This window comes from Falco rusticolus, chromosome 3, assembly GCF_015220075.1.
Source record: "Falco rusticolus isolate bFalRus1 chromosome 3, bFalRus1.pri, whole genome shotgun sequence".
NCBI classification, from domain to species: domain Eukaryota; kingdom Metazoa; phylum Chordata; class Aves; order Falconiformes; family Falconidae; genus Falco; species Falco rusticolus.
This window is the reverse complement of record NC_051189.1, coordinates 28,223,202-28,250,203: the sequence shown is the minus strand read 5'-3', so window position 1 is coordinate 28,250,203 and position 27,002 is coordinate 28,223,202. Positions and strand designations below refer to the sequence as shown.

Genomic DNA, 27,002 nt, shown 5'->3' with positions numbered 1-27,002 from the left:
GGAGTTTATAGCAGTCTTTCTTGCTTATGGTACTTTAACAGAGCAAGCTCTTGGGTGAAGAATAATAAAACTTTAGTCAAGGTTATCAATTTATTACTTCTGTGGAGAAAGAAAAAAATCAAATAGTACCGTATTTTTTGTTGAAAAAAGCTGTAAGTTTGTTTTCCATTAGTATTTTGTTTAAAAATAATAATAATAATCAGAAATCTGGTAAAACAAGTTCCAGATAATACTACTTAAGAAGCCAGACAGCCAAAGTGTGTGAAGTGGCAGATGCACATGTTGCACAGATGTTGTGTTGACTGGTTAGCATCCTTATGGAAAGGTTGTGTAATTTGAAGTATTTTTAGTATGTTGAAACTAAGAAGCTGGCATTCTCCTTTACAAGTTTCTTTTGAAGGAACTGTTTATCTTTTTGATTCTTGAAGTCCAAGGTAATCAGTGTTAGAGAGCCAAAACAGTCTTGGGGTTTGTGTTTTATATAGCTCAGACAATTTTAGGTATGTCTTGATATCCAAAAATGTGTTGGCACATAAAAAAAGGTAATGTTGTGTGAAGATAGCTTCCTGAGGGTTTAAAGACTTTTTGCATTATGCATTTGAAATCTGTTGCAATGACTAGAAGCAAACTTTGTGTATGGTAACAGTGACATCCCAGAAACGTCCCAATACATAGGTATTGACATGAGAACCAATAAAAATACTTCTCAGGGAATTTTGTGTTTCTTGTAGTTTGCACAATTACTGATCAGATATTGCATATCTGCTCAGTTTTGCCACATGTTTTAAGCTTTAGATTTTCATTTTAGGCAAGAGCAGATCACACAGTGTGTAGTACTGTATCTTTGATATCCTGAGCTATGAGATGCTTTCTGGTGGATTAGCACTACAGCAATTGGAGAATCACAAATCTATTGCAGCAGGTTAATCTAACATTAATATAATTGTTAACAATTACATCATTAAGTGAGAAGTGTGGGCTGCAGTTTTGCATTAATGAATCATTAAATGTAGCTTCCTTTTCTTTTCATGATTGTACTTGTGAAAGCATGTGTTTTTATAAAACTTCTAATTAGGCTACAAAGTGTAAAGTTTTAGATAACAGCCTAAGAAACAATATAGAGAGACAGTAACAGAATTTGGATTATTTAGATTTGAAGCAGTTTGACAGAGGTTCTGAAGCAGCTTGACAAAGGTTAGCTTAAAATTAGGCTTGCTTATACACACTTGTGTTTATTTTATCTTTTTGGAAATAATGGAATATTTCCAGGCAAACATTTTCTCAGATCAGAAGGATTGCAGAAAGCTGTAGTTCCTAAGCAAATGCCACAACTAGATCTTCAGAGTGGCTCTAATTTGTGTCACCAGCAATAGGAGATGTCTTAAGCTTCCTTTCCTTTATAGTGAGGCCACTTCTTTGTGCTCTAAATCCACACTATACCTTGTACACAGCATGTTAATTTGTACAAGAGAACCACTCCCATAACCTAAAAGCTCACGAAGTTTTGATAAGGAGGAGTGGCATTTCTTATCAATCTGAGTGATGTACTTAGAATGTGAAAAAGGAAAATGAAGAACTAGAAAACAAAGGAAAATCTGTTTTGCTGTAAATATATGTGGTCTTTAGTGTCTGTCCTAGAACTACTAGGAAAAAAACCAAATGTTTTAAACTGATTCTTGCAACCAGAATGGCTGTATTTAAGAGATCTTCATACTTAAATTCTGCAAATATAAAATTGAAGTGAAAAAATGGTTTGTGGTCTCTCTTTGAGATACAAAGCTAAGAAAATTTTTATTTTACAATGGAGTGTCTGTATAAAAAGCTTTCTGACTTACGTAGTTGAGAAAGATCAACAAACATAGTAAGTAAGGTAGATACTAAACTTACAAGGTAAAGAATTCTTAGTATACTAAAACCAAACTTGAAATTATAGATTCAAAATGTATTTGCTTCTTGCTAGGAACAAACCATTTTTTCTTGCTAGTTTTTGATGTTCACAAGCACAGAAACTATGTGGAAGAAAATCAAAAGTTGTATCCCATAGTCATTTAAACACCATGACTTATTCAGGATGAATTTCTCTGACATTTTCCTTAACATCTTCTGTAACCGCTTAATGTGGTAGGACATTGATGCATATCAAAATGTCACATAAAATATAGCTGTGGAGGAATTTACCCAAAACAATAATCTGCAAATAAATTTGTAAATGATAGGCACACTTTCAAATCTTCCTTGTGTGGACACTCCAAGGAATATTGCTTCAACATCAAAATATGTTTTGTGTTGTTAATAAAAGGAAAAATATATAGGGGTTTCATCAGAACACTGTGAATTCTTGTATCAATAGCATTTAAAGGCTTCCTACTTTCTTAAGGTGTCACGGCACTGCCATGCTGATATACGGCTAATGGGAAAATACCTCGTGGGGACTGTTCTTATTTTCTTATTTTCGGGGTGGGGGGGTGCAGAATTATGACAGCAAACTAAAAAACTTACAATCAGAAAAAAATGAACAAACAAACAATCAAAAAACCCCAAATGCTGATTTTCCTTTATGTTCTCATTTGCAGTAATTAACCTCTCGTGGACTGGGGGGGTTTCTCTTTCTTTTGGTATTTTTCAATGTGTTTTAAGATGGAGCCTCATGGTATAGAACAATTTTTACATGAGTTTTAAGTGTAAGTTAGGGTTTGGTCCACCTTTTCCCACCTCCCCCCAGCCTTAGCCTACAGTACTTGGTTATCTGAACCAGACTTTCTTGTCTCTGCTCAATGAATTACATTTCTTCTGTCTTGTACCCTTAGTGGAATAGAAATGAACAACAGAAATGTTCTCTCCAACCTCTTTATTGCATACTCCGCCTAGCGATATTTTGAACATAACTTGTGGATTTTATATTTGTTATCAGTAACTTAAATATTATTGTTTCTTATCAAAATAAAATGCTTTTAAAAACTAAATGGTATCTAAAGTTAATTTAAAACTTTGCCATTTCAGATCATTTAATGTATTAACCAAAAAATCTGAAGTATTAATTACAGAGATAATAAAAATATTGTTATTAAATAGGTCCAAAATTCAAATTGTTCTTTAAATTATGGAACACATGCAAGAAATCATATTGGTTCATTTTTGCAGAAAAGGATTAGAAAACCAGAAACATTGAAACTATAAGAATTATTGTAGCTTTGCCATAAGTAACAAACCTAGTTGGTTGTTGAAGCGTAGGCAGGACAAAATCAATGAAGACAACACAGTGGCTCAAACTCACCCTAAACAGAAGTGTGAGAGAACACGTGCTTGGACTTTCTCACACTGTGGACATTGAATGTGTCATAGTGATGATTTGCTTAATTGTCTGATGAGGAGACGAAAGTTTGAGTGTTAGGTCACATGATGTATGACCGAGGGTTCTGCATTCTTTGATCTTGACTAATCTGCTCCTTTAAGTCATCTAACGCTAGTATACAGTAAAGTTTGACGCTGTGGCAACGTTACCTTTAGACAGCACCAGTTACAGTTTCTTTCCTGTATGGAACATCACCTGCTTGGTAGTGCGGAAAACTTGATTCTTGACAGTAATTATAAACACATGGGTTCTCTAATTCTCTTCATTTTAAAGCAAAATAATGGTTTTTTTCTTCAAGGGTAAGCTTAAAAATAAAAGGAGAAAAGATAGTTGGAAGCTGGTAGAGACTTAATTGAAGTTACAGTCAGTGGGCGGTGAGCAATTTTGATTTTGAACTTCCCTGTTCTCTTTACAGAAAGGATCCTCACACTTTTCTGGCATTCCCTCATGAGGAAGAGTCTTTTTCATGCATTTTAACCTATTTTTAGAAGTAAATAAAGCTAACATGGTCATTGTGTATGTCAGTCTTCCTCAAATAGTATGTAATATTATGTGTTCTCTGCCAAATTAAAAAGCAGAATAGAAGTCTCAATGTTGATCTCCTTATTTTTTTATCTGTTTTATGAAAATCAGGTAATAAATGGTGAGAAACCAAAACCGGTGTTGCCCACTGAGAGAAAGCTGTTACTCAGTAGCTGGCAGTCAATACTGGCCACTTGTGTGGCTTGTATGGACTCAGTTCAGTGGTCAACCAGGGATAAATATGCTGCTTCATACTGATTTCTTTAAGGCCGGAGCTTCACTTTATACTTCCCTCTCCCTTAAGAATGAGGCATAATTTTTTGGTGTACTGCAATTAATAATATTAGCTGCCTTCCTACTTTTTCAACTTTTCTGGGCAGCTATAGTCTGTTTTCAGGTTCAGGTAATGCTGCATTGTCTGAGGCTGCATAGTAGAATGATACATCCTGTAACTCATGCCAGAGATTTTGGCAGGAAACAAATGAGGGTATTTTCTCAAAAACTCATTTGTCTATTCCAGCAGAAATTCAAGAACGTTTTGTTCTGTTTGAAGAGTGACATGGATATTCATGTTAAATTTTCTTTTGGTAGTGACTTTAAGCATAAAAGAGAATAACCTTCTATGTATATAAAACTAAATGGTTGCAAAGTTGTTCAAGATGTCCAGCTTATTTTATTGGACAGAATTAAGTAATGTTTACTATTTCCTCTCAAATGAATTTGCATGAGTCTGAGCAATAATATCCTGAGGCCATTTACAACCAGTTTTGTGCTGATCAGGATCAGCTACAGTCATATTATAGTTTAATAATTTTATAATGTTTTAAACTAAAAATTTTCCGATCTATGATCAGAATTCTTTATTCATTAGACTTTAGTGAAAGGATGAATCTGAATCAGTCTTATCTAAACTGCAGCACCTTTGTAAGCTGATGAATATTTACTTGTAAGGTGGCATACATTTCCTATTTCTGTTCATGTTAAAGACCTGAAACCTTGAAATGTGAAAGGAAGCTCTATGAGTTAATTTGATGTCTGTGTGGGGTTTTTTTCCAAGTACGTAATATCACAAAGATGTGTGTACAAATTTAGCATGTTACAGACACACGTGTGTATAGAATTGATGGATGACATTTACACCATGTATAACTTCATTTTCTTAGTGCAGGTTGTTCTACAGATTAATCTTATCCACTTGGGTAGTAAGTAGATTTACTAGATTTAATCCTTTAAATTGTATGAGAGTTCTTTTATGACAAGAAAGATTCTAATAAAATTAAACCCCAAGTATCTTGATGCCTAACAAACACTTTCTTTCCCTTGAGGTAGAAATATCACTGCCCTCTTACTTTTTGTGTTGTGGTTGCTGATAGTTTGACGTGTTGTGCAGGAAGTTAAAATTGATCTTTGTTTGCTTAAGTCTGATAGCATGCAATACAGTAGAATCTTATTTCATACTATAAAGACTAGGTGGAACACTATTCTAGCAATACTGAAATTGTACCCTGTACAGATTATTCCCACTTGAATGAAAATCACAGGCCAAGGAGAAACTAATCTTGAAAATCTGTAAATGATGGTTTTGCTCCATAAAGAGTTTTTGCCTCTGGTGAATCTGAAATGGGTTCATTTCACTTGAGAAAAACTTGGTGAGGACTCCTCCCTTTCTTGGAAAGGCAAAAAAAAATGTTCCCTCATCTTTGTTAAAAGTAGATAAAAAGTTTTTTTGTGTTAGATTCTTGCTTCACAATTTCCATTCAGCCAAGTTGTTTTCATTTATTTTACAAGTTATGTGTTAGTAGTTCAGATGAAGACAGATAGACTATTTGTATTATATTGGGCAAATAGACTATGTATTATTTTGATTTGCCAGGTGGTCTAGACATTATTTTGGTTTCTGTGGAGTCTTGCATTTAATGCAGTACTTAAAATTTGTGGAATGGCTAAATCTTTTGAAACATACATGACCACTGAACTATTCTGTTCATACAGTTTTAAACATAAACTTGTAGCTTGATCATGTCAGAGAGTTTCAAAAGTGTAACTTCTTGAGAATGCCAATAAAACCTCTGATCTAGAATAACTGAATAATACTTGCATCATTTTCCTGGTAGTTTTACCAGTACTTGGATTCCCATATAGCCACTTGTCGGATGTTTTCCTGAAAATAAAGTGATCTTTGGTTAGTTCAAGCACACTAGCAAAATAATGTCCTTGCCAGTATCTTGAGTCATCACCATACCACGTTCCCCTTGTTAGGAAGTTCTTTTTCATTCTGTGAGTTTGTTGCCAAAGCAGCAGGCAGATATCTTTTTGAAGGGCTGTGCGGTACTTTTTGATACTTCCTATGAGCAAACATTTTCATTCCAGTAGAAATCTAGATGCAATTCTTGTATTAAGAAAATGGCTGTGATTTTCCTAAGACTCTTCAAAGCACACATCTTACTTTTCAGTGAAATAAAAAAAAGAGGTGAAGGACTGAAGTAAAGTCACACTAAAATAGCAAGCCTTAAGAGAAGGGGTCCATTTTGGGGATATGCAGGAAAAACATGAGGATTATTCAAAAGGACATAGGCATATATGTGGATGTGCACACATGCACAGAGGTCTTGTACAGTGAAAAACTCTTGTGACAAATGCTTTGAGTTGTGTGTTAACTTGGAATTTGTAGAAATACACAATTTAGTTTTAAGCTGCAAATCTAAGCAGTTTTTAAAATCTATTTCAAATTTCCTAGGGGAGTTTCATTCATCCCCCTGCAATGCTGCACAAGTTGCATCCACAGTCACACTGTGAAAATTGAGGTGGCTGAATTTAAACTGGATGTTTTGAATGGAAGAATAGAGTTTGAACTTTATGCTTCAGTTGAGGCTTCCAAAAGTAGACAATAATTCCCTGATTAGTATCCTCACCCTGATCAGCAGCATTAATTTCTGGGTTTATGTGGACTTCTGAGCCTCTTTAAATCCCAAATATTTGCTTTTGGTTTATGCCCTGCTTTCAGGGAAGTTCACTTTCTCAGTAATAATAATTTTTCACTTACCCTGATCATTTGAATGTTGCACTGGACTTTCCTTGAACGGGGCAGAGAATGTAATAGTGTTTCTTCCCAGATAACACTGTTCAGACGGGAAGGATAATAAAGAGCCTAGCTGTATTTCATTTATTTCTAATATGATGTATTCTACATCTACCACAAAAGCCAATATAGTAAAACTAGTGTGAACTACAGTTTAGTACACTGTCACCCTTTGGTGACAAGGCCACAAAGCATGTGCATAGGTTCTGTGGCTTCGATAAGTATGATAAAATCCAGTACTGTTTGTATTCCCATTTTAGATAGTAGAGGTAGTTGTCACACTGACTTACATTGCAGAGTGATTCTGATGGGTATAGAGGAGATTAAAGAGCAGGACAGTACTCCCAATTTTACAGCTAGCTTCACTCTGAGTTACTGGTTGCTATATCAAATGGTGAAATCATAGATTATGATTGTGATGAGTCACTGACATGAGTGGTGCACATGATGCGATGCACATTTACTGAATCAGATTCAGGTTTGCAGCTATTTCCAATTACTCTGTAGTTATTTCTGCAGGTAATTGGCCGCCAGTACCTATCTAGAGAGAAGACAAAGCTCTCAGTTGTTCATACATAGTATGCAACTTCAGTGTTTCTACTATGCCTAATGAGTTTGCTTAATAACCTTGCATATTAGCAATTTTTTTCCTCAGTGCATGTTTCTAGGCAGTATTTCCAAGTTTTCTCATTTCACTGAGACTGTACCTTCCTCTCAAATTACCTGTGACTCATTGCATGAATCAAGACTGAAAACTTCATTCTTGACTCCTCCTAAGTAAAGATTTCCACAAATTTTAACTTTCTCCATCAAAGCAGAGGAGTAATAGCAACCTAGTATTCACAGAAAAGAACAGTAACATCTATTGCATATTATTGGAAAGTTGGTTAAAACGGAGAATCTATAAAACTGAAAATCTGTTTATCTTTACTGAGTAGGGATCCTGCCTACAGGTTTCATGAAACTCATACTTGTCTGAAGAACAGTGAGTTAAGGCAGTATTTTAGGAAGTCAGGCATTTTTTCTTCTAATAGCTACAGGGATAATTAGGTTTGTGTGTTTCCATTGGTTTACCTGTGTTCTTGCAGTAACTTGTATGTCTCTTGTTTTCCTACTGGAATATGCAGTCTGGTCTCCACAGTTCAGCTACTTTTGCTGATTCCTTGCCTTCCAAAACAGGGACAGAAGAGAGTACGAGAGATTCAAAATCACAAAGAAATTATCTGCCAAACTCTTTATTTTTTTGGTGGGAGATGGGCACCTAACTGATCTACATGCTCCTGAAAATTTTTCGCCAGATAAATATTTATTACATGTTGAACATCTGAGGATTTTACCCATTGTGTCTCTTGGATCCTTGGTGTTTGTACAAAGTAATTTCTAAGTTGGCTGCTAGGAGTTGGGTGTCTCATTGAGTCTTTGTGAAGCCCAGCATAGCAAATGGATTTATACCCAGGGTCAGTATGGCCCAGCTACCAGAATAATAAAAGTCAGAAAGTTATCTTGGCTAAGTTGCACGTCCTGGCTGTTTGAACAAGGCTTCATGTATTTTTCAGCAAGCTGAACCTGAATTCAGTAGCAAGTTCCCAGATTCATGTCTGTTGCATTCTGACAGACTGGGAATTCCCCAGTAGATGCTATAAAGTTTAAAACTACTTAAAAAATAAAATTAAAAAAAATCCACAACAAAACAAACCACTACATACTTTTGTACTATATATTTGTATATATGATTATATTTACACATACATAATAATGGTCATCACTCTAAACAGTTAAAGCTTGTTAGTATTTATGTAATAATTCAAGCAGAACATTACTTCTTTATGTGGAGAGGTTTTTTTGTTCCACTCATTAATTTTATACTTCTCCCTAACTTATTTTGCTGTAGGTTAAAGATGTGATTAAAAGTAATTCATAGCTGTGTCACACCACTGCATGTACTGCGGGTTTGGTAACGTAAAAAGGCTTTAGAGACTAACAGAAAATGCTAAGATGCCTTCTCAAAGATTGTTTTTGGTAAAATATTCTGTAGCAGTATAGTAAAGGATGAACATTTCAAATGACATTTGTAGATGTCATGTTTTACCATGTGTTAAATAGATATGGCAGTTCTGTCCATCTCTTGTTCGGGCTGTCTGAAGATTCCAGAAAACAGACAATAATGAGCTTGCTTTTCAAAGGTTGTTTTTTCTGTATTAGGAATGAGAACCAATGTTTTTAAAATAGTGTGCAGAAAGGGATACTTTACATAGCTATTTGGAACACTGACTTTAAGGCAGCACCTCACAAATATATTGAAAATATGGACCACAGGTGTATTGTTCTTATGCCATGTGCATTTCCGTTTACAACAGTGCATATTTTCTGCATGGCCACTGCAGCAGTTGCATAATTTTAAAAATTATGCTTAGAATAAGATTTAAGAAGTATTTTAATAACATTCAACAAGTAGGGAAAAAGCAGAAGAAAGCAGCAATTGTTTTGTTAGTGAACCAACAGGAACTTCACAGCCCAAATCTGGAAAGTTATTTTCATGAAAAAGCAGTAAATGTAAATAATATTGCGTAATATCTACAATCTTTTTGCATCTTGAATATGCCATAATAATGCCATACAGAAGCATGTAAAGGCCAGAACTGTTTTTCGTTAAGAAGAAAACTTGTCTTTGTATCTAGGCACTCCAATTGTCTTCAGTGTTGTGTCAGCACACAGTTAGATGGCTCCAGTGAAATCCTGGTTCTGTAGTTAGAAGCTGTGAAAATGGTAGACTGCTGCAGGATGTGCTTCATAATAATTCTCCATCGATTTTCCAGTAAGGTGTAAAGTCAAATTTCGGCATGGTTTGAGTGCTGGCTGCTTTGAAGCAGCCTCCTAGCATTAAGACACCAAGACCGTTGGAAGACTGCCAGGCTTGATCAGTCAGAAAGCCTGAAGATGCAGCTCCATGTGTCATCTGCTTCTGAACTGGGCTTACCGAGGTCCTGTTTCTGACCTTTCGTTCCTGTTCCAATACCACAATTCTCCTCTTTAATTATTTTTAAATGAGTTCAGAGAGCACAATTTCGGATGCAATTTTGAGGCTCATTAAGCTAATCCAAGCTGCACTGCCACAGACTGTCCTTTTCTGTCTCTGCTTTGTAGTAGTACAATGAACCAGTGCAGGAAACAGAACAGGCCAAAAAAACCAAGTACAGTTTTTCTCAGGTTTTGGGGGTTTGGTTTTGTTGGGGTTTTTGCCTCTTGGGATTACTTTTTTGATGCTTCAAGACCCTGATCTGGCTGTTTTACACAGTCATACAAGGCACAGATGAAAAGACACAAATTCAGTCTGGTATGGAATTACATACCAAGGCTGTGACAAAAAAACTTGCTAAAAATGGGGATATTTTGTGATGGCCTTGTTACCAAAAAAAGCATATTCTGGAATTCTTAATTTCCTAGTCTTTAGTTCACATACCACTTCATGTGCTTTACTTCCTCATGTAGTCTTTTTATAAGACACTCTTGACAAACTGAAACATCATTTAGTCAAATATTAGGCTAGATAGAAGTTTATTTGGTTTGATACAGGTAAGATGTAACAACCTTAAAAAAAAAAAAAAAAAAAAAGGCAGAAAAGATAATTTTCCAGACATCTGGAAGCTTTAAAATGCGAAGCAGTCTAGATCCCAGCACACATTTCAGTGAGCAATCGTGTGCCAGCAGTTGGACATTTCTCATTGGAGACTCCTGTACTGTGGATTTTTCTGCTTGTGGTCTGACTCAGTCTGACTTACATTACTGGAAATAATGTAGAAGGAAGTTTGTTTAGTTGGGCAACATTTGTACATGACATCTTCTAATCTGCTGCGGATTTAGTTACTTTAATTGCCTTTAAGAAGCTGAAAACAGATAAAGGCTATAATGTGTATTAAGGAAAATATTGTAGCATTTGATTTTGGGGATAGTTCATTTAACTGTATGCTTATTTAGTTAAAGAGGCTGCAGGTAGATTCTGTATTATGAAAGTCAAGTACCAGGTTACTTCACTGCATTACAATAATGACTGTTTCCATTGTTCATACATCCTATCCTAGAAAATGATGCCTAAATGTTCATTTTGAGGCTTTGTTGAATCCTGCTTTGAATCACTGCCAGGGTGTATTTGACACTTGCTTCTGCATCTTTTCATTTATTTACGAAACACTGAATAATAGTCAATGGGAGAATATTCCAATTTACTCCAATGGGAGTAAATAATTTTGTTACATTTCTCATCTCCAGATGTCATAACAGTGAATCATCAGATATATCTGTATCTATTTGCATCTAGGAGTTCAGTGAATTCTTACTTTAAACAGTTATCACTTGAGAAAGTTTTTGATCTGTGATTGAACACCTCATAAAAAAAACCTTCAGTGTGTAGGACCCCAGATTTTTTGCATCTAAGCCCAATATTGTGGTAGGTGCCACCCAGTAGCTCTGTGATTTCCCAGGACTGGTCAGTGGCAAGACCACTTAAAAGAATCCCACTGCAGGCTGTGACATGCCAATTCCAATGGCAAACTTGTTTATACAGCCATACTGGGCACTGAATTAGGTAATTGGTCTGTCTCTGCTGTTTGAGAGCAAGCTTTCTGTTGTGAAGCCACAGCCTTAATGACTTAAAATTATAAGTCCTTAAATGTTTTTTGTTGTGGGGTTGTTTGGGGTTTTTTTTTCTCGATGTACTTAGTCACACCAGTGAATGAGAGTTAACTCAGCTTCCTGAAAGGTTCAGCTACTTTGATGAGACAAAAGTTGCTTTCTGTAAGATCAGGTCAACAGTGAACTACCATTTAGTTCAGTGTATCTTTCTGCATGAAAGTGTGACTCAAAACTGAGACTGGTAAAACTGCAGTCTTACAGTGAAATCTTAACACTGAAATGTTAGAGAATGTTGTGCAAAATCAAGCTGAAATTTCAACTACTACTTTTTAAAATGGCCAAGTGAAATATGCAAGCAACTCCCATAGAAAAAGGCTGTTTCTTGGGTTTAAAAAAAAAAAAAAAGTGCGAAAATGAACAAACCCACACCTTGTCTAAAGTAAATATGTGTATTTTTTTAATCTGTATATTTTTATATACGAGACAAACTTAAAATTCTGAAATTAAATTTTAAAATTAACACCAAAAAACCTAATACTTTTAGAAAAAATATTAATGAAAAATTACTGTTGGACAAGCGACTTTGCCAGATTTCAGCCTGCTCTTTTTAAATTAAAAACATTTCTTTAGAAAAAGAAAATTGAAGCACAAAAGTTTCGTATTGGCCTTTCATAGGGTAGCAATATAAACATACTGTTTATATTAAGATTAAAAAAAATAATTCTGTTGTGTTAGAAAGGGTTTAGCATTTGCATATACCCATGTTACAACTGGAACATTTAGCACAGCTTTTATTTATGAATATTTGGATCACAGTTTAACAAGATGAAGCCTCTCACTTTACTTTTGAGGAGCTGGAAAAACATTGCATAAAGAAGCTGAGTTTGTATTGCTTCTTGCTATCACATCTTTCACATAATTCCTGAAGTATTGTGAAAACTACAATTGAATTCCTGTCAGGAGTATTTCTGTAGGTCTGGGAGCTCATGTACACCGCTACACTGCAAATTGGTATCATTTGTTTTGCAGCAAATTTTGGTTGAAACGAAAATTCCTTAGTAGAAAAAAATATATTTGACTTTTATGTGAAATAAACTATTTCAGACATTTCTGATATTTTTGCTGCCTCATTTTGGCTTGATTTAGTAGTTTCCTTTTTGAAGGATAGCATTGGATTCATGTTATACAGAACTCTTTCTGCAGTTGGATTGATACAGGTAGAAGCAAGTCTGTCTAGATTAAATTGTAGGACTGAAGTTTTAATTTAAAATTTAGAGAAACTTCATTAGACTGGAAGACATAATTTAGCAGTCTGATATGCTTGTATGTATGTCTTTTATTATATTTTCCATGTAAGATTAATATGTCAATTTACAAAATTTTCATAATGGTCAGAATTTCAGTCAATCTTACAACTCATGTGCAAAGCAAAATAAAATTGGTTTAGTTGAAGTGTTCAGTGGAACAATGTAGCAAACTTTGGTTAACCAAGAAAAGTTTTTTCATAAAACAACGATACATTAAATAAATTTCCAAACTGTTGAAGGCTTTGATGGAGTAGATTAAGTACTTAGAACAAAGCCAGAAAAAAACTATGCAGTGTTTTCTTTGTAATTCCAGTTTAAGCACAACGGGGAGGGGAGGGGAAAGGAACATATTCCTTTTCTGTAGCTGTTTGTGCGGTAGGCAAGATTTTTATTTCCATGAAAATATGACTACTTTTTAGCAAATAAAACTAGGTCACATGCCACAGTAACAGAGCAGATGTGATTGGCACTTTGATTCTGTGGTTTCTCACTTGTGACTCTTTCCATACGTTATGTAATGTGAAGAATGATCTCATGATTGGCGGAGGGGTTTTGATCAGTTAAGGAACGGCTGTGCAGAAGGCTGGAAATTTTACTTCAATAGTGTTATTATATAACCATAATTAATATGAGAAGCTGGAAAAATTAAGCAGATGTAGATGCTTTTGATCTAGAGCAGTTGTACTTCCAAAGATTATGTTGCTTACAGTTATTAATTAAAGAATTATCCTGTAAAGTATGAGAAAAATAGAAATGCTTATAGTGAAATTTGCACATGCTTACATTTGTTGTTGAAAACTCTTGAGAGATTAAGAAAGTGAAAATATAATGAAAAAATGTTGCCAGTTGTAAAACACCTCTCTGAGATCTGGCAAATGTGCTAATTATTAAAGTATTAGGTTGTATATTTACCTGGATGGTTTTATTGCCTCACTTTGTGGGGTGAAAACTTTGAAGACACATCTCTACCCTCTACGTACTTGTATCAAGAATGGAAAATAAATGTTACCTGGTTAAGATCGCAGTGAGCTCAGATGGGACTACTTGCCAATTTTGAAAAGCAAATATATTTATTTACTCTTGATTTTATGATGTACATATCTGTGTGTGTTCTACAGGACATGCTATTTCCAGGCCCTTCTACTAGATAGATGTGTCATATGCCCTATTGAACCCAAGGGGTTAAGCTAGTAAAGTTACCTATCTCAACATGAAAAGGAAGAATTAGCCACAGTTCCCAAGCTACTAGTGTAGCTTTCAACACCTTTTCTATGGTCTCTAGTATTGATAGGATATATAACTGTGAAAGGACAAGAAAATGCACTGAGGTGATCTAAGAAGTAAACTGTCATCTTGACATGCTTTTTCTAGATATTGAAAACCTTTCCATATTGCAACTCATTCTGAGAGTGAAACTGTAGAATTCCTCTGATTTAAGTACCATCTGGTTATGCTCAAAGCTTTAAAGCTATTATCTCAGCATAAAATTTCAGCATCCTATACTTTTTTCTTCACCAAACTATCCATTTTTAAGCCACAAATATTTTTCCAGTCCTTTTAGATTTTATCTTAAAGTATATTTTAACAGTATTTAAATAGTTCTTAAACAATAACAATTTATCTTGATAGATGACATGCTGTGTTTTTTCATTTTATTTTAATTAGCCATTGTGGAACCAAATTCCCTTTTGTTTTATTCCTTTGAATACTGTTTAATTATAGTTATCATGCCAAATATCTTAAAGGTTATTTTACCAATACAGTTTCATTTAACATAAGCCATGTGGAATCAATAGTCCTGTTTCCTAATGTGAATGCTTGGAAAATCTTACATTCATATGTTAAGAGTACACATCCTTTCCTCATTAGCTGGAAAGTACAGGGATTTTGGCACAGGTTCTGTGTGGAAGCATTGCGCAGCTTTTATATGGATTTTGTTTTTAGCCTTTGATGACACTGTTTAGAATAGGAAGTATCTAATAAGTAAAGCATTTTGTCTAATGTGCTGCCAGTGTGTTTAATATATGCCTGGAGGTCTGAAACATTATCTTCTCCACTACAGTAATATGCATTTAATTCTCTGAAAGCAGAAGGTCGAACTTTTAAAAGGGACTCAAAGTACATTTTCAACTAAAATAATTTAAAACACATGGGATAGCGGACCAGAGTAATGTACAGTTGGTTTTTATGGTTTGATCATGATCATGTTAATGCACACCAGTAGCTAATTAAAGAAAACTTTTATTGTTCATTTTAAATGGGTTATGTAAAGAGTAAGAGAATTGATATAATACAGCCCAATGATAAATGTTACCATTATATTTGCTAACAGCAAGCTGATATTGCTGTTCTTGACATCTTTAAAGTATTGGCCCATTTATTCCATAATAAAGCGACGAATCTTTCTAGAGTTGTTATACTGAGAGTCATTCTCTCTCATCTCCTTATCCCATTAGAGAAATACCTAAATGATTCCCAAGTTTATTACTAGATGCATTTTCTGTTAACTGTGAAACTTGATTGGAAGGCTTGATGCTTCCTGAACTGAAATTGATGCAAGAAGTTCCAGGGGTACTTCTGCACCTTTATTTTGTACTGAGTTGTGTTATATAAAGCTGTCTTGCAAATCATTGCTCACTTGTTCCAACCTTTAATAATATATGTTGTAAGAGTATACGTAAGTCAAAGTTTCATGTGGAACCGGGTGGCATGGAAAACCGTAATAGGATATGGTGTCTTTCACCTTTCGGGCACTGGTTCATATTCCGTACTGCTTAGTACTGAGCAGAAGTTACCATCTGACTGCTGTTTGGTGACCTGCGTGATTTGATTTGGAGTCTCGGTAAAGTTTCTGTAGTCGAATGTCCGCATAACAGGAAACTCAGCAGTTGGGACCAATTAGCACCCTTGCAGCAGTCTTCACAGAGAAACTATAGTCTGAATGGGGGTGAAGGCAGAGCTACTTTCTTACCTTTCTTGAGGTGCTTTTTGTAGAGCAGCATTTTTAATAAATAATTAGAAGAAGAGGCAGAACAAAAGAACTAGGCTTCATGTCAAATCTATTTAGAAGAGAGGATCTGGTTCAGAAACCAGAAGCACTGTGCTGTCTCACTCCACTCTGTCATTCACATGCAATGCTTTTCGTCCTGGAAGATTATAATTTAGTAGATGACATTGTCTTTTCAGTCCCTCTAGCCAAGTCAAGCATAATCTAAATGTCAGGTAGCTGTAGAAATTTCTGCTGCATAGAGGAGAATAAGAGAATACCATGTGGTACCCATAAGAGCATCATTCACTACAGAACAATGCTTTCAAAAAAGATTTTTCATCAGACTGAACTGTGCTGTGGAGCAATTAAAGATTGCCAGGTTTAGCAGCATATGCTTTCTACTTTGTTTCAGGCAGCATTTCCATGAAATGATATGGCAATATTGTTTCTCAGCTTCATCCTTTCTGCCTTCTGCTTGCCCTCAACACAGGAGCAATAAAATGATCTATACCATTTTTTTAAAGTACCATCAGTGCAGGATATGGGCAAAGGACTTTATAGTTTACCAGACAGAGAGGCTGAGGTGTAAATAGCCTAACTTTGCTTGGCTATCAGGAGGAATCAGGATTTTTTGGCTCACAATGTAGTAATTCATTAAAATGGTCCTAGTTATTTTTACAGAGGCTGCATTAAAAGTGGTATCACATTTACAACTCGGTGATACGAGTCTGCCATAGAAATCAGCCGCAAGGAATTTTATTGGTTATTTGAAAAATATGTACATGAGTGAATCTGAAAAGATTGTAACCAGAACTGGCAAAAACCCTTTCAAAGAAAATCTCAGCTAGTTAATGGTTCTGTTTTAGCATTTCCTCTGTAATACTTTTTTTCTAGTATGTTCTTTGCCTTAAAGAAAAGGAGAGGGGGTTGCTCCCTTTGTTTCATAAAACACAATATAAAGGAACCTTTTAAAAAACTGCTTTTCTTTAACTCCCCGACAGCCCAATTTCTGCAGTATATGTAAAATCTATTAATGATAACACATAAAGGCCAATATTTGAAGAAATTCAGTAATTCGCTGTCCTTCAATCCTTTAGTTAAGTTGCTGATAAGTTTTCTAAGTACTTTTAATTCTTTATTACATTTTTCAAGAGGAAGTTAAGGTATGGTTTGCCCTAGTTTGTATCTCCCTTGTCAAAGATTCACTAGAGTGGAGAAGATAAAAAGAAACTATTGAAGTAGGTCCTGGAATAAAGAAATGAAATAATTGATTCAATGTGCAGTGGTAGCCAAAAAACCCCAACAAAATATGGGACATCATCAGGATGGAGACTGAGAACAAGACAGAAGGCATCATTTTACTGCTACATAAAACCATAGTGATCCCACTTCTTGAATACTGTGTAGAGTGCTCAGGAAGCGCATAGAGGAATTACAGAAGTAGAGAAGGAAAGCTAAAATGATCAAAGGTGCTGAAGCAGCTTTTTTGTGAGGAGAGACTAAAAAGGTTTGGATTTCTGTGTCTGGAGAGAAGAAGGCTGAGGGGGGCTATGATCAAAGTTTAAAAAGTCATAGCAACAGTGATAAAGCTGAATGTGGACCTGAACTTTCAAATCATGCACTACAAGAGATCAGAGAAATGCAATGGCACTTTGTTTTAAACCAAAGGCAAGAAGAAAAAGGAAAAAAAAAAAAAAAAGGAACTTGCTGCCACAGAAGGTTTGGAGGCCAGACACTGTCAGGATATTCAAAAAGAAAGTGGATGAATTAATGGACAAGTCTAGGCATGGTTACTAAAACAACTACACAGGTACGTACCACTGGCATTGCAAATGCAACAGCTGTGGATGCCTGGGAGGTAGGAGAGAAACAGACTGTTGGAAATGGCCAGGATCCGTGGTGTCTCTCCACAGAGTCTCCTAGTGCTGTCAAAAACAGCGTATTGGGCTGGATGGGTCACAAGTCTGATTGAATTGGGCATTTCTTATGTTAGCTCTTGTATGGAGCCAAGCAGAAACACTTCTGGGCAGCGCAGGTGGAAGAGTTAGTTACACTATGAAAGCGATACAGGGTGAACGCAAGACTCTAAACTCCATATGAATCCACGGAGTTAGCCATATATCATTATAATTATTATTTTTATTCTTGTTTAATTTTCTGCAGGGTTTTTTTCCCAAATATTTTAGCATATGCTCCCCACCTCATCCTCAAGCTCTTTGTAGGATTTGTACTTGTTTCATAAGCAGTATGGAACGTGTTTTCTTCCTGAAGCACTTCCTTGTCTTGGATATCTCTGTATTTTGACTCAGTACTATGTGGTCCCTGGACACAGCCTTGCAATTTTTTGTTTCACACTTGCATTTCCTGTGATAGAAGGAATGTTCTTTTTTCTGTTTGAGTGGTGTATGTTATATTTTTTAAGTATTTCTATATGAAATGATTTCTCATGTGAAAGCCTGTGAATATCACTGCCAGGACCGTATGTAGCCGTGGTGAGCTTTGGTAAGCTAAGAACTTGTACCTAGTTGCAGAGCCAGTCTTTAGATAGCAATGATGTTTCCTTCAACTTTGGTGTTTTATATAAGGCAGCTGTCATTTCCATGACTCTTAAGAAAAATATTTTTTCTATAACATAATATTTATACATTTCAGCGTACAGTTTCCATTTAGTCTTGCTGTGATTTTGCAGTAGACTAATATTACATTTTATTTCATCTAATCATGGTAAAATATTTTAGCACAAAAGAGGACTTTTTGAGTATCCATCCTCAAAACTGGAAAACAATTCTGACCAGACTTTTTATTTACAATGCATTATTTCACAGAGAGATGGTTTTATATGAAGCCATAAATTTCTTGCAGATTCTTTAGAGTTTAAGGAAAGGGTTTAAATTAAAAAGAAAGAGGTAGTTTAAGCCTAGAAATTATTACTCCTTGTTTGGGTTTGGGGTTTTTTTTTTTCCTTCACATGTTCTTTTGGCAATTCATCTGTTGTGAGTCATCATTTCATTGGAACAGACACCTGCTGTGTTTCCATGAGTGATTACTGTGTTAAAGTTAGCTTGGCAGATATTTTCTTTTATAATTCTCCTTTTTGACATCATGTTTATATAGTGATTGTTTGCTGCCACTGAAATGGAAATAGTTGGGATATGGATATCAGAAGGTAATATAATATTTTCCTTTACAGGTTTCCAAACAGGAGCAGAAAAGAATGGATGTGTCTGATGGAGGAACAGTTGAGACTTCTTCCCGTTATAGTGGCGCACAGGACAGTGGAATTGGCAGTGACAGTGTTAAGATCAGAATTGTTCAGATCGAGCAGCACAGTGGTACCAGCCAGCACCGCATTGCCCGTCCTTCCCGCCAGTCTTCCATTGTGAAGAATCTCAATTTCATTCCCTTTGACATTTTTGTTACAGCAAGTCGCATCTCCTTGATGACTTACTCATGCACTGCCTTACCTAAATCAAAATCAGTACAAGATCGGAAAGATGGTGAGAAAATAAGCAAAAGCTCCTTAAATCTTCCAGAAGCAGGCTCAGGTGGCAGCCATGGTACCAAGAAGCCCAGTCAGCCATGCATTTCCTCCGTCACAGCAGATGATCTTTTGAACAGTAACATTCCTATGTCTACTGGGAGAAAAACGGGTCTTTTGTCACTGGAAAGTCTGCATGCTTCCACAAGATCGTCTGCTCGACAAGCCCTGGGTATAACTATTGTTCGGCAGCCTGGCCGCAGGGGAACAGGGGACATAGAACTGCAGCCGTTTCTCTACCTCGTGGTGTCACAGCCCTCTGTGCTCCTGAGCTGCCACCACAGAAAGCAAAAGGTAGAAATATCAGTGTTCGACGCTGGTCTTAAAGGAGTATCCTCAGACTACAAGTGTACAGGTAAAAGCATTTAACATTCACTCCTGGTGGTAACTGCCAAAATAATTGCGCATCTCAAAGTTACTAGAGTAGTGGAAAACAGCTAGAGAGACTTCTAGGGCATCTTTGAAAATCAATTGGTAAATAGACATATTTTTAGGCTTATACCCCACAGCTGAATCAACTTAAGTGTTAAAATTGTTTGACATTAATTAAGATCTAACCTTTTAGCAGCTAGTTCTTCCTGTTCTTCAATATTACTTTCTCATTACCGGATTGCGATAGGGCTTGTTGTATTAATCTGATTTCTCAATGTTTTCTAAGGAAGTAAGTGTTGTAAGCCATGCTGATTTCATAAAAAGCATTTTTTATGACTGAATATCACAATGTTTTCCTATACTAGCCTACTGATAAAATTTAAAGATAAACATTGCAGAAGCAGTGGGTGTTTTGATCATAAACTTTAAGAAAATTACAGTGATCTTCCAAATGGCATCTAATGATGTCATGTATTTTAAGTTTTCATTCAGCTGAGTAATAGGATTTTGCAAGAATTTCCTTCTCTTAATGAATGGCTTTTTTTCTTTTTTCTTTTTTGATTTCATATGGAAAGTTTATAATAAGAAATATAGGAATAACTGTTCAGTATAAAAAAATCTGAATTTTCTTTTTCTGTCTTGCCTGTACTGCTGAAGAGAGAAATCAAAGTATTGCAATTCATTTGTCTGGCAACCACTACTGAGTATAAGAATTTAATGAGATACATTATTACAGAGTGTTACCCCAAAAAAACTGTAAATGAGGACATGAAGATCTGCAGTGGGGTTTTAAATTGTTCACTGATTGAAAGCTGTAGGTAAAAAACATTGCTCGTTTTTTCTTGCCAGTGTTCGTTCATACAGTCCAGTAGTTGTGGAAAGTGGCATGGTTTTTTGTGCATCTATACCAAATCTTTAATGAATGAGATTGTATCTTTTGAAAATTGTCATCAAAATGGTGTGCTTATGCAAAAGACTAAAAATTCTGGGTTTAATAGATCTTTTTCAGAAATCTGAACTATGGTGGAATTTTTAAGAGGGCTTAAACGCTGAGGAAGATTAGAAAGCCCAGAGAGTAGATAATTAAAACAGGGAGAAGATTCATTCTCTGCCACATATTCTTTTATCATTCTTCCATTTTCATATTTTTCTGTTGTTGCAGTCCTGTCTAAAAAGAAACACAGCTGTGTCACAAATTTGATTTACTCCAGGTTCTCATGTATGTTTGTTAAATATTATATAAGATGTAGTCATTGTAGCAATTAGTATGAAAATAATTTAAAAATCAATTAACAAAGCAAAGATTGGAGGAGAATTGGAGTAGTTTTAAGGTAAAGATCACAACCTCATTAACCTAGTGTTTTGGAAAAAATGCAGTAAGGCTTATTCATTTCTCATGTCTGAGACTTTCAAGTGTGTCCTTGTACAAGCTGCCACCACGTTTCCAATAAACCGGATAAAGTTCTCTCCATTCTGCCCATACAACTAATTTCAGAAGTCTTTCACCGTCTTCATTGTTTAAAGGAGCGATTTTAGAAAACACAAGCTGTAATAAGGTCTTCCTATAAACTGAAAGTGGATCAGAGAGTACAGAAGAATGTCAAGAAGTTTAAATAATTAAGATAGTAGGAACATACAGCCTGAGAGATTCTCAGTCACCAGCAGTTGTTTAACTGAGACACAAAGAGATAGTCTTGGAGGATCAAAGATTAGCTCTACATGAGTCTTATCCTTTTCTTTGGCTTTTTGTTTCCATGTCAGGCAAAGGTAAAAGAGTATGGAGGCAGGAGTGATGTTATGTGAAGGCAGAAGTTCTGATCTCATGCTGCTGCTTTGTGGGTAGTATCGAGTACCCTACTTGCGTATCAGAGTTCTGTGCTTGTTACTGAAGCATTAGGGCTCTTCTCAAAAGAGTTTGAGAAGTGGGTGCCAAAGTTCTAGTGCCTAAAACCAGCATCCTGAATATATTAATAACTTAATAAAACTAATCCACACTTCAAGTCACACACTAATTCACACAGCAAAATAGATAGTATAAAGTTTTTATTGCCTCCTGTTTAGGAAGACCTGCTGTGTTTGTAATTGCATCGTTCAGGATTAATATTGTCATACCACTGTAGTAACATGTTAGTTTTGGAAATTTCCATTTTTTATTTCTAGCACCTGTATTTGAGGGAAAATAACCATGATCTGTTTTATGTATATGTGTGTGTACATATATACACACTCTATAGATTGCATATCATATAGTACAGCATCAGCAGCTTTGCATGGCATTTTCTTTGCTGCTGCAGTTGATGTCTTCACTACACCAACTTTTTTTGATGTTGTGACTATTTGCTGACAGTTTTATCTGAAAGATGTATCATCCAAATGAAGAACAACATGAAGTTTATTTGAAAGAAATAGGTTAGCTTCTTTCCCTCTATACAATAAGTGTGCACTATATTCCTATATTTCTCTGTATATCAAGGACTGGAGAGTGGGAAGAGGGCATAAATGACGTTTAATTTACAGTGAGTGGTGCTAAAGAGCATTTCCAGTTAGACTCTCTAGAAGACTGCTGCTCTTGTGTCTATATGTATGTATGCAATGCTTTTTCCATTATCTAAGATAAGATGGGGAAAAGGACACAAGCTAAATATAAAAGCTCTATTTTAACTGGAATATAAGAGCTGATGTAGCATTTTCCCCCTTTAAAAAAAAAAATGGAAAGAAAAAAAAGCTTCAACAGTGGGACTAGGCAAGCAGGACTGATGAAAACACTGTGCACATTACATCGCATGATGGAGACAGGCAGCAGCACAGCAGCAGCTCAGAAGGTCAGGCCTATAACAGCAAATTTCATCACAGCCTAAAAATTTGAGACTTTTCTGGGCAAAAGGAAAAATATGTGATGTTTGTTAAAAAGTTTTATTGGTACTCCTATGGGGATGGTTTCTCGTTACTTATACTAATATGATTAAGCTTACATAGTTAAGCTATATATGGGATATGTAGATTAGATCCAAAACATGCTAATAAAAACTGTCATTTCATATCGTCATTCTGTGTTTATATATTCACACCATATATGCTGCATAGGAATATTTTAGGAATGCTTTAAAGCATGTGGAAAAATTGTTTTGAATCATTTGTGTAATTCTGAAGACTTTACTATTAGTTCAACAGTAGATTCAGATCTTATGAAAAATTGTGTTATGATTTCTTATGGCTTTTCTAAAAGAAAAAATCTAGTTCTGAAATAACTTAAAATCTTGCAAGGCAAGAAGAAGCAAATACAAAATTCTCTGGTGAAATTAGGGAAGTCTTATTTTTTGGTGGATGTTCATTCAAAAAAGACATTTAGTGTAAAGAAAAGCTGGTAGAAATTTGGATCTAGTTACATATCCCATCCTTAATCTCCTGTTACTGTATTTCTAAGAAATACATTGTTCACCTGTAAGTCAACAAAGAATACTCTAGAATTTACAAATGCTTCTGACAGGTAATTAGATGAGAGTCTGTTTTATGAAACTTTGAATAAAACAGGGAAATTGTCCTGTAAGACCGCACCAGCATGAATTTTAAAGATAATAATAGTTAATCCTGGGCTGGTGACAAAATTAAGCTTACCGCCTTATGATGGTTTAATGCTTTGAACATGTGTAGAAATAATTTTTTAATATTTTTGTGAAATCATATATATTTCATTTGGGACAAGGCTTTTGTTTTTATTTTGGAAAATTTCAAGTTAATAGAGCTTAAAATTCAGATCTTGCACATTGAGCTATCACTTTTTTTGTGAGTGGGCGTTGCACAGTGGCTGAAACACCAAACTTCATCCAAAGAATTTGGCTTCTCTGACACTAGCAGTGTTATTTTTTGCTTGCTTCCTGAAACATGAAATAAATAAGAACTGCAGAATAAAATAGAAATAAATAGGCTATTTAAAACGAAAGTATGGTTACTATGTTAATTAGCAATTAGCAGCACATTTCCATCAGGCCAGTGTCTGTATGTGGGAGCATTTACCTGCCTTGGAGCTAAAGACCTGATGGTTGTGCTTTCAATTTCCCCAGTCCTTCTGTCCAACCAAGTCCACTGGCAAGTCACTTTGTAGGAAGAGACGACTTACTAGGTTATTAAAATGTTGGCTCAGTTTTATTATGGTTGTGCTAAACTGCTTTGTTTGTGGTTTTAATTATTTTCGTAATTGAACAGTTTGATAGTAATTATGCTACTGCCAGGTATAGGAACTTCAAGTCAAAATAAAATTAGTGGAATAAATATTAACTGCTTTATAACCACCATTAAAAAGACTAGTTGCTCCCTCCGTTTATTTGTAAGATTCTATATAAATAGCCTGAGACACTAAAAAACAAGCTTTTTTTATTCAGTGCTCATCCTACATTTAATAAAAAAGCATCTGCTAACCGTTAGTTTTTGCAACAGAGCATTGGCCATTTCCACTTAAATAAAAGTGGGTGCAATTGTTTTTAATGTAATCTCATAAGCCACTTTTATAAATATTTTTTTAAATCTTTATTTGCTTTGTTTCAGGTAATGTAATCCAGATACAAAATTGCCTCATTTCCTGACCATTGTGCTCTGGGCATTCTTGAAAAATCTTTTTTCTATTTGTTTGTTTGTTTACTTTCAGAGAGGAGGTTGTGTTGCTTGGTTGTTTTAAGGGAGAGAAAATTTCTCAGTAAATATCTGTTATGCATGGAATTTCTTCAACTTCCGCCAGTGAAGCATTTGCAAAAATCAGGCATTGTGAGGCCATCCAGAATTATTCTTGATTTTTTTTTTTATTATTTTTTTTTTACACCCACGCCTTTGATGGCAGGGGGTCCATGAAGAGCAGATGCAGTAGCTAAGACCACATGTAACCTCTGATCTAATGGAAAGCCCAGGCTGCATGGAGAGCAATGCAGGCTGGCTCTGGCAGGAAGTCTGATTCACTGCCTCTCTGTCAGTCTGTGCTTCCTACAAGGCAGAGAGAGGATTTAAGGCTGTTCCCTTAGCATAGCATTGAGGGAGTTTTGCTGGAGTGTCACCTGTTCCCCTCTGAGTATATTTATTGTCCAGTACATCTGCATCCATGGATGTGGGGGGTGCAGCCCCCACCCGTAAAGACAAGCTGGCCTGGGAATGTACATTCTTCAGGTTACTGTAAGTGCTCATTTTTTAACTTCCTGACACAGCACTTGTGAGTACTCTAGTAGAAATGTTTTCCCACTTGTGTTCTTTAAATTCCAGTGGAAACCATTTTTAAACAAAGACCAAAAGTTCCACTTCAGAGTTTGAAATGCAGAGATGATTGCAGTATCGTACTGGCTTTTAAAATTGACTGCAGACCAAAATATGATTCATCCATTGAAATAAAAGCATGTTGCAGAACTCATTTGGTCTGGGTAAAGTTCCAGCTGAACAGGCCAAGTTGCTGTCCTGTGCACACGCTCGGTAGCCCCATCACTCCTGCCTGGCAGCTGTTGGGGTGCTGTGGATCACAGATTCCCCCCTATTAATGCCTCCCACAGGCTATGCCCCCCTGAGCTGCCCTGGCTCTCAGTTGCAAACTGGAAAAAAAGCACATTCTGGAGAATGAAAATCTTCAAGATGTGAAATTTCTCCTGCCTCCCTCCTTTCCTTCCCCTTCTTCAGAAGGTTGGGGTTTGTGCTTTACCATTGACATAATAATGAGGGGATAGCCAGTGAAATCAAAAGCTTGCAAATTCAATTTAAGGTTAGGAAGATATTTCATAAACTGTAAAGTTTGGAGCTGAGGTCTGGGCCTTGACAAGACCAAAAGTGGCTTTGGATGTTTGGGTAGATTCAAAAATAGTTAGAGGTTATTTTTTTCTAATAATAATAAAAAAAGCTCTGTGTGTGTGTCTCCGAATGTGGACATACTGAAGGCCTCAACTTCTGTCTTACAGATTTTAAATTACGGTCTTGGTTGTCAATCTGTGATAGTTGTCTCACCATTTTTCTTTTGCTGCCACAGACAAATTTTTGACATGGTGTAGAGGATAGAATTTCTGGCCGTCTTCACTGCTCTTCACTTCTCAAGACTTTCTTTTCTCTCTCTTGGCTTGCTGTGGAGTAATTCTAGCCTCTCCTTTTACTTATATATGCATCCCTTGGGTTTTCTCCAGCATTTTCTTTATACAAATAACTGCAAATTTAAGTGTTGATTTTTGGGAGAATCATAGAAAATGGAAATGGAAATGACCTATTATAATATATTATTCAGACCAGTTCCCTGCTGATGCATAATTGTTCCCTATTGTATATTTTATAGTGTTCTGTCAAGTGTATTTTTAAACATTCTGAATGTTTCCATCATTTCCTTGAGGGAGAAGACTCCTTTTTCTAACACCTCTCCCCATCAGGAATTCCTCACTTTTCAGCCTGAACTTTCTCTTTTTCATTTGATTGCTTCTCTGGCAATTCCTGTACCCCTGGCATAGGGATCGATTGATAGATATTGTTTTATTCCTTTCCTGATCTTTAATCCTATGTAAATATGTATGCTGTTTTTTACCTTAAAAAGTATTTTAACCAAGATAGACATATTTCAGTCTTTTGACCTTTGATGTAAATGAATTTGTCTTAGCCAGATACATTTTATAGCTCCTATTTGGATTTCCCTTCAAGTTTTTGAGATATACACCACCACAGTCATTTTTTAAACCTCTGGATTTTTAGCTTTCTTCTCATTATGTAAAAACTTACTTATTAATCCCTATCTGGCATATTTCGATGTATGGTGCGGTCTGTTACCCAGGTTCCAAATTAGCCATATGCCATATGTTTGGAAGCACTCAAATTAGTCTTTGCATAATCCTTTAGGATTATTGCCTCTAGTGTAAAATTGTGTCAATGCAGCTACCCTGCTTCCAGAATTATTTCAGAGTAACACAGTTTCACTTGAACAAAAAAAAAAAAAAAAGCTTGAAGTCAGTCAGGCCAGCGCTGTGTTAAATGTAATATGTTTTGATGGACTCAGGCAAATTTTGTGCATTGAGGTTTCTTTGTGTTGTATTCCTGATCTGCAAGTTCTTGAGTCCTTCTCATTATTTGTGTATCCCCGTCCTGCAGTGCCCCAGGTAATGAAGAGGTGATGGTACTGTGCTCCTTGGAGACATGAGAGAGCAAAATAATCTGAGTGCCCCATGGTTCCTTTTTTTTTTTTTATTCTGTGCTTACATGCTGCAATTCCCAAT

The 27,002-nt window shown here is 35.8% G+C and overlaps 1 protein-coding gene across 1 annotated transcript in view; it reads left to right on the top strand.

Annotated features, from left to right (window-relative positions):
* VPS13B (vacuolar protein sorting 13 homolog B) overlaps positions 1-27,002 on the top strand; it is a 476,916-nt gene that overhangs the window by 339,390 nt on the left and 110,524 nt on the right. Inside the window, 1 exon segment of the mRNA XM_037379063.1 lies at positions 19,069-19,771. Within this exon segment, the coding sequence (XP_037234960.1) occupies positions 19,069-19,771 (703 nt within the window).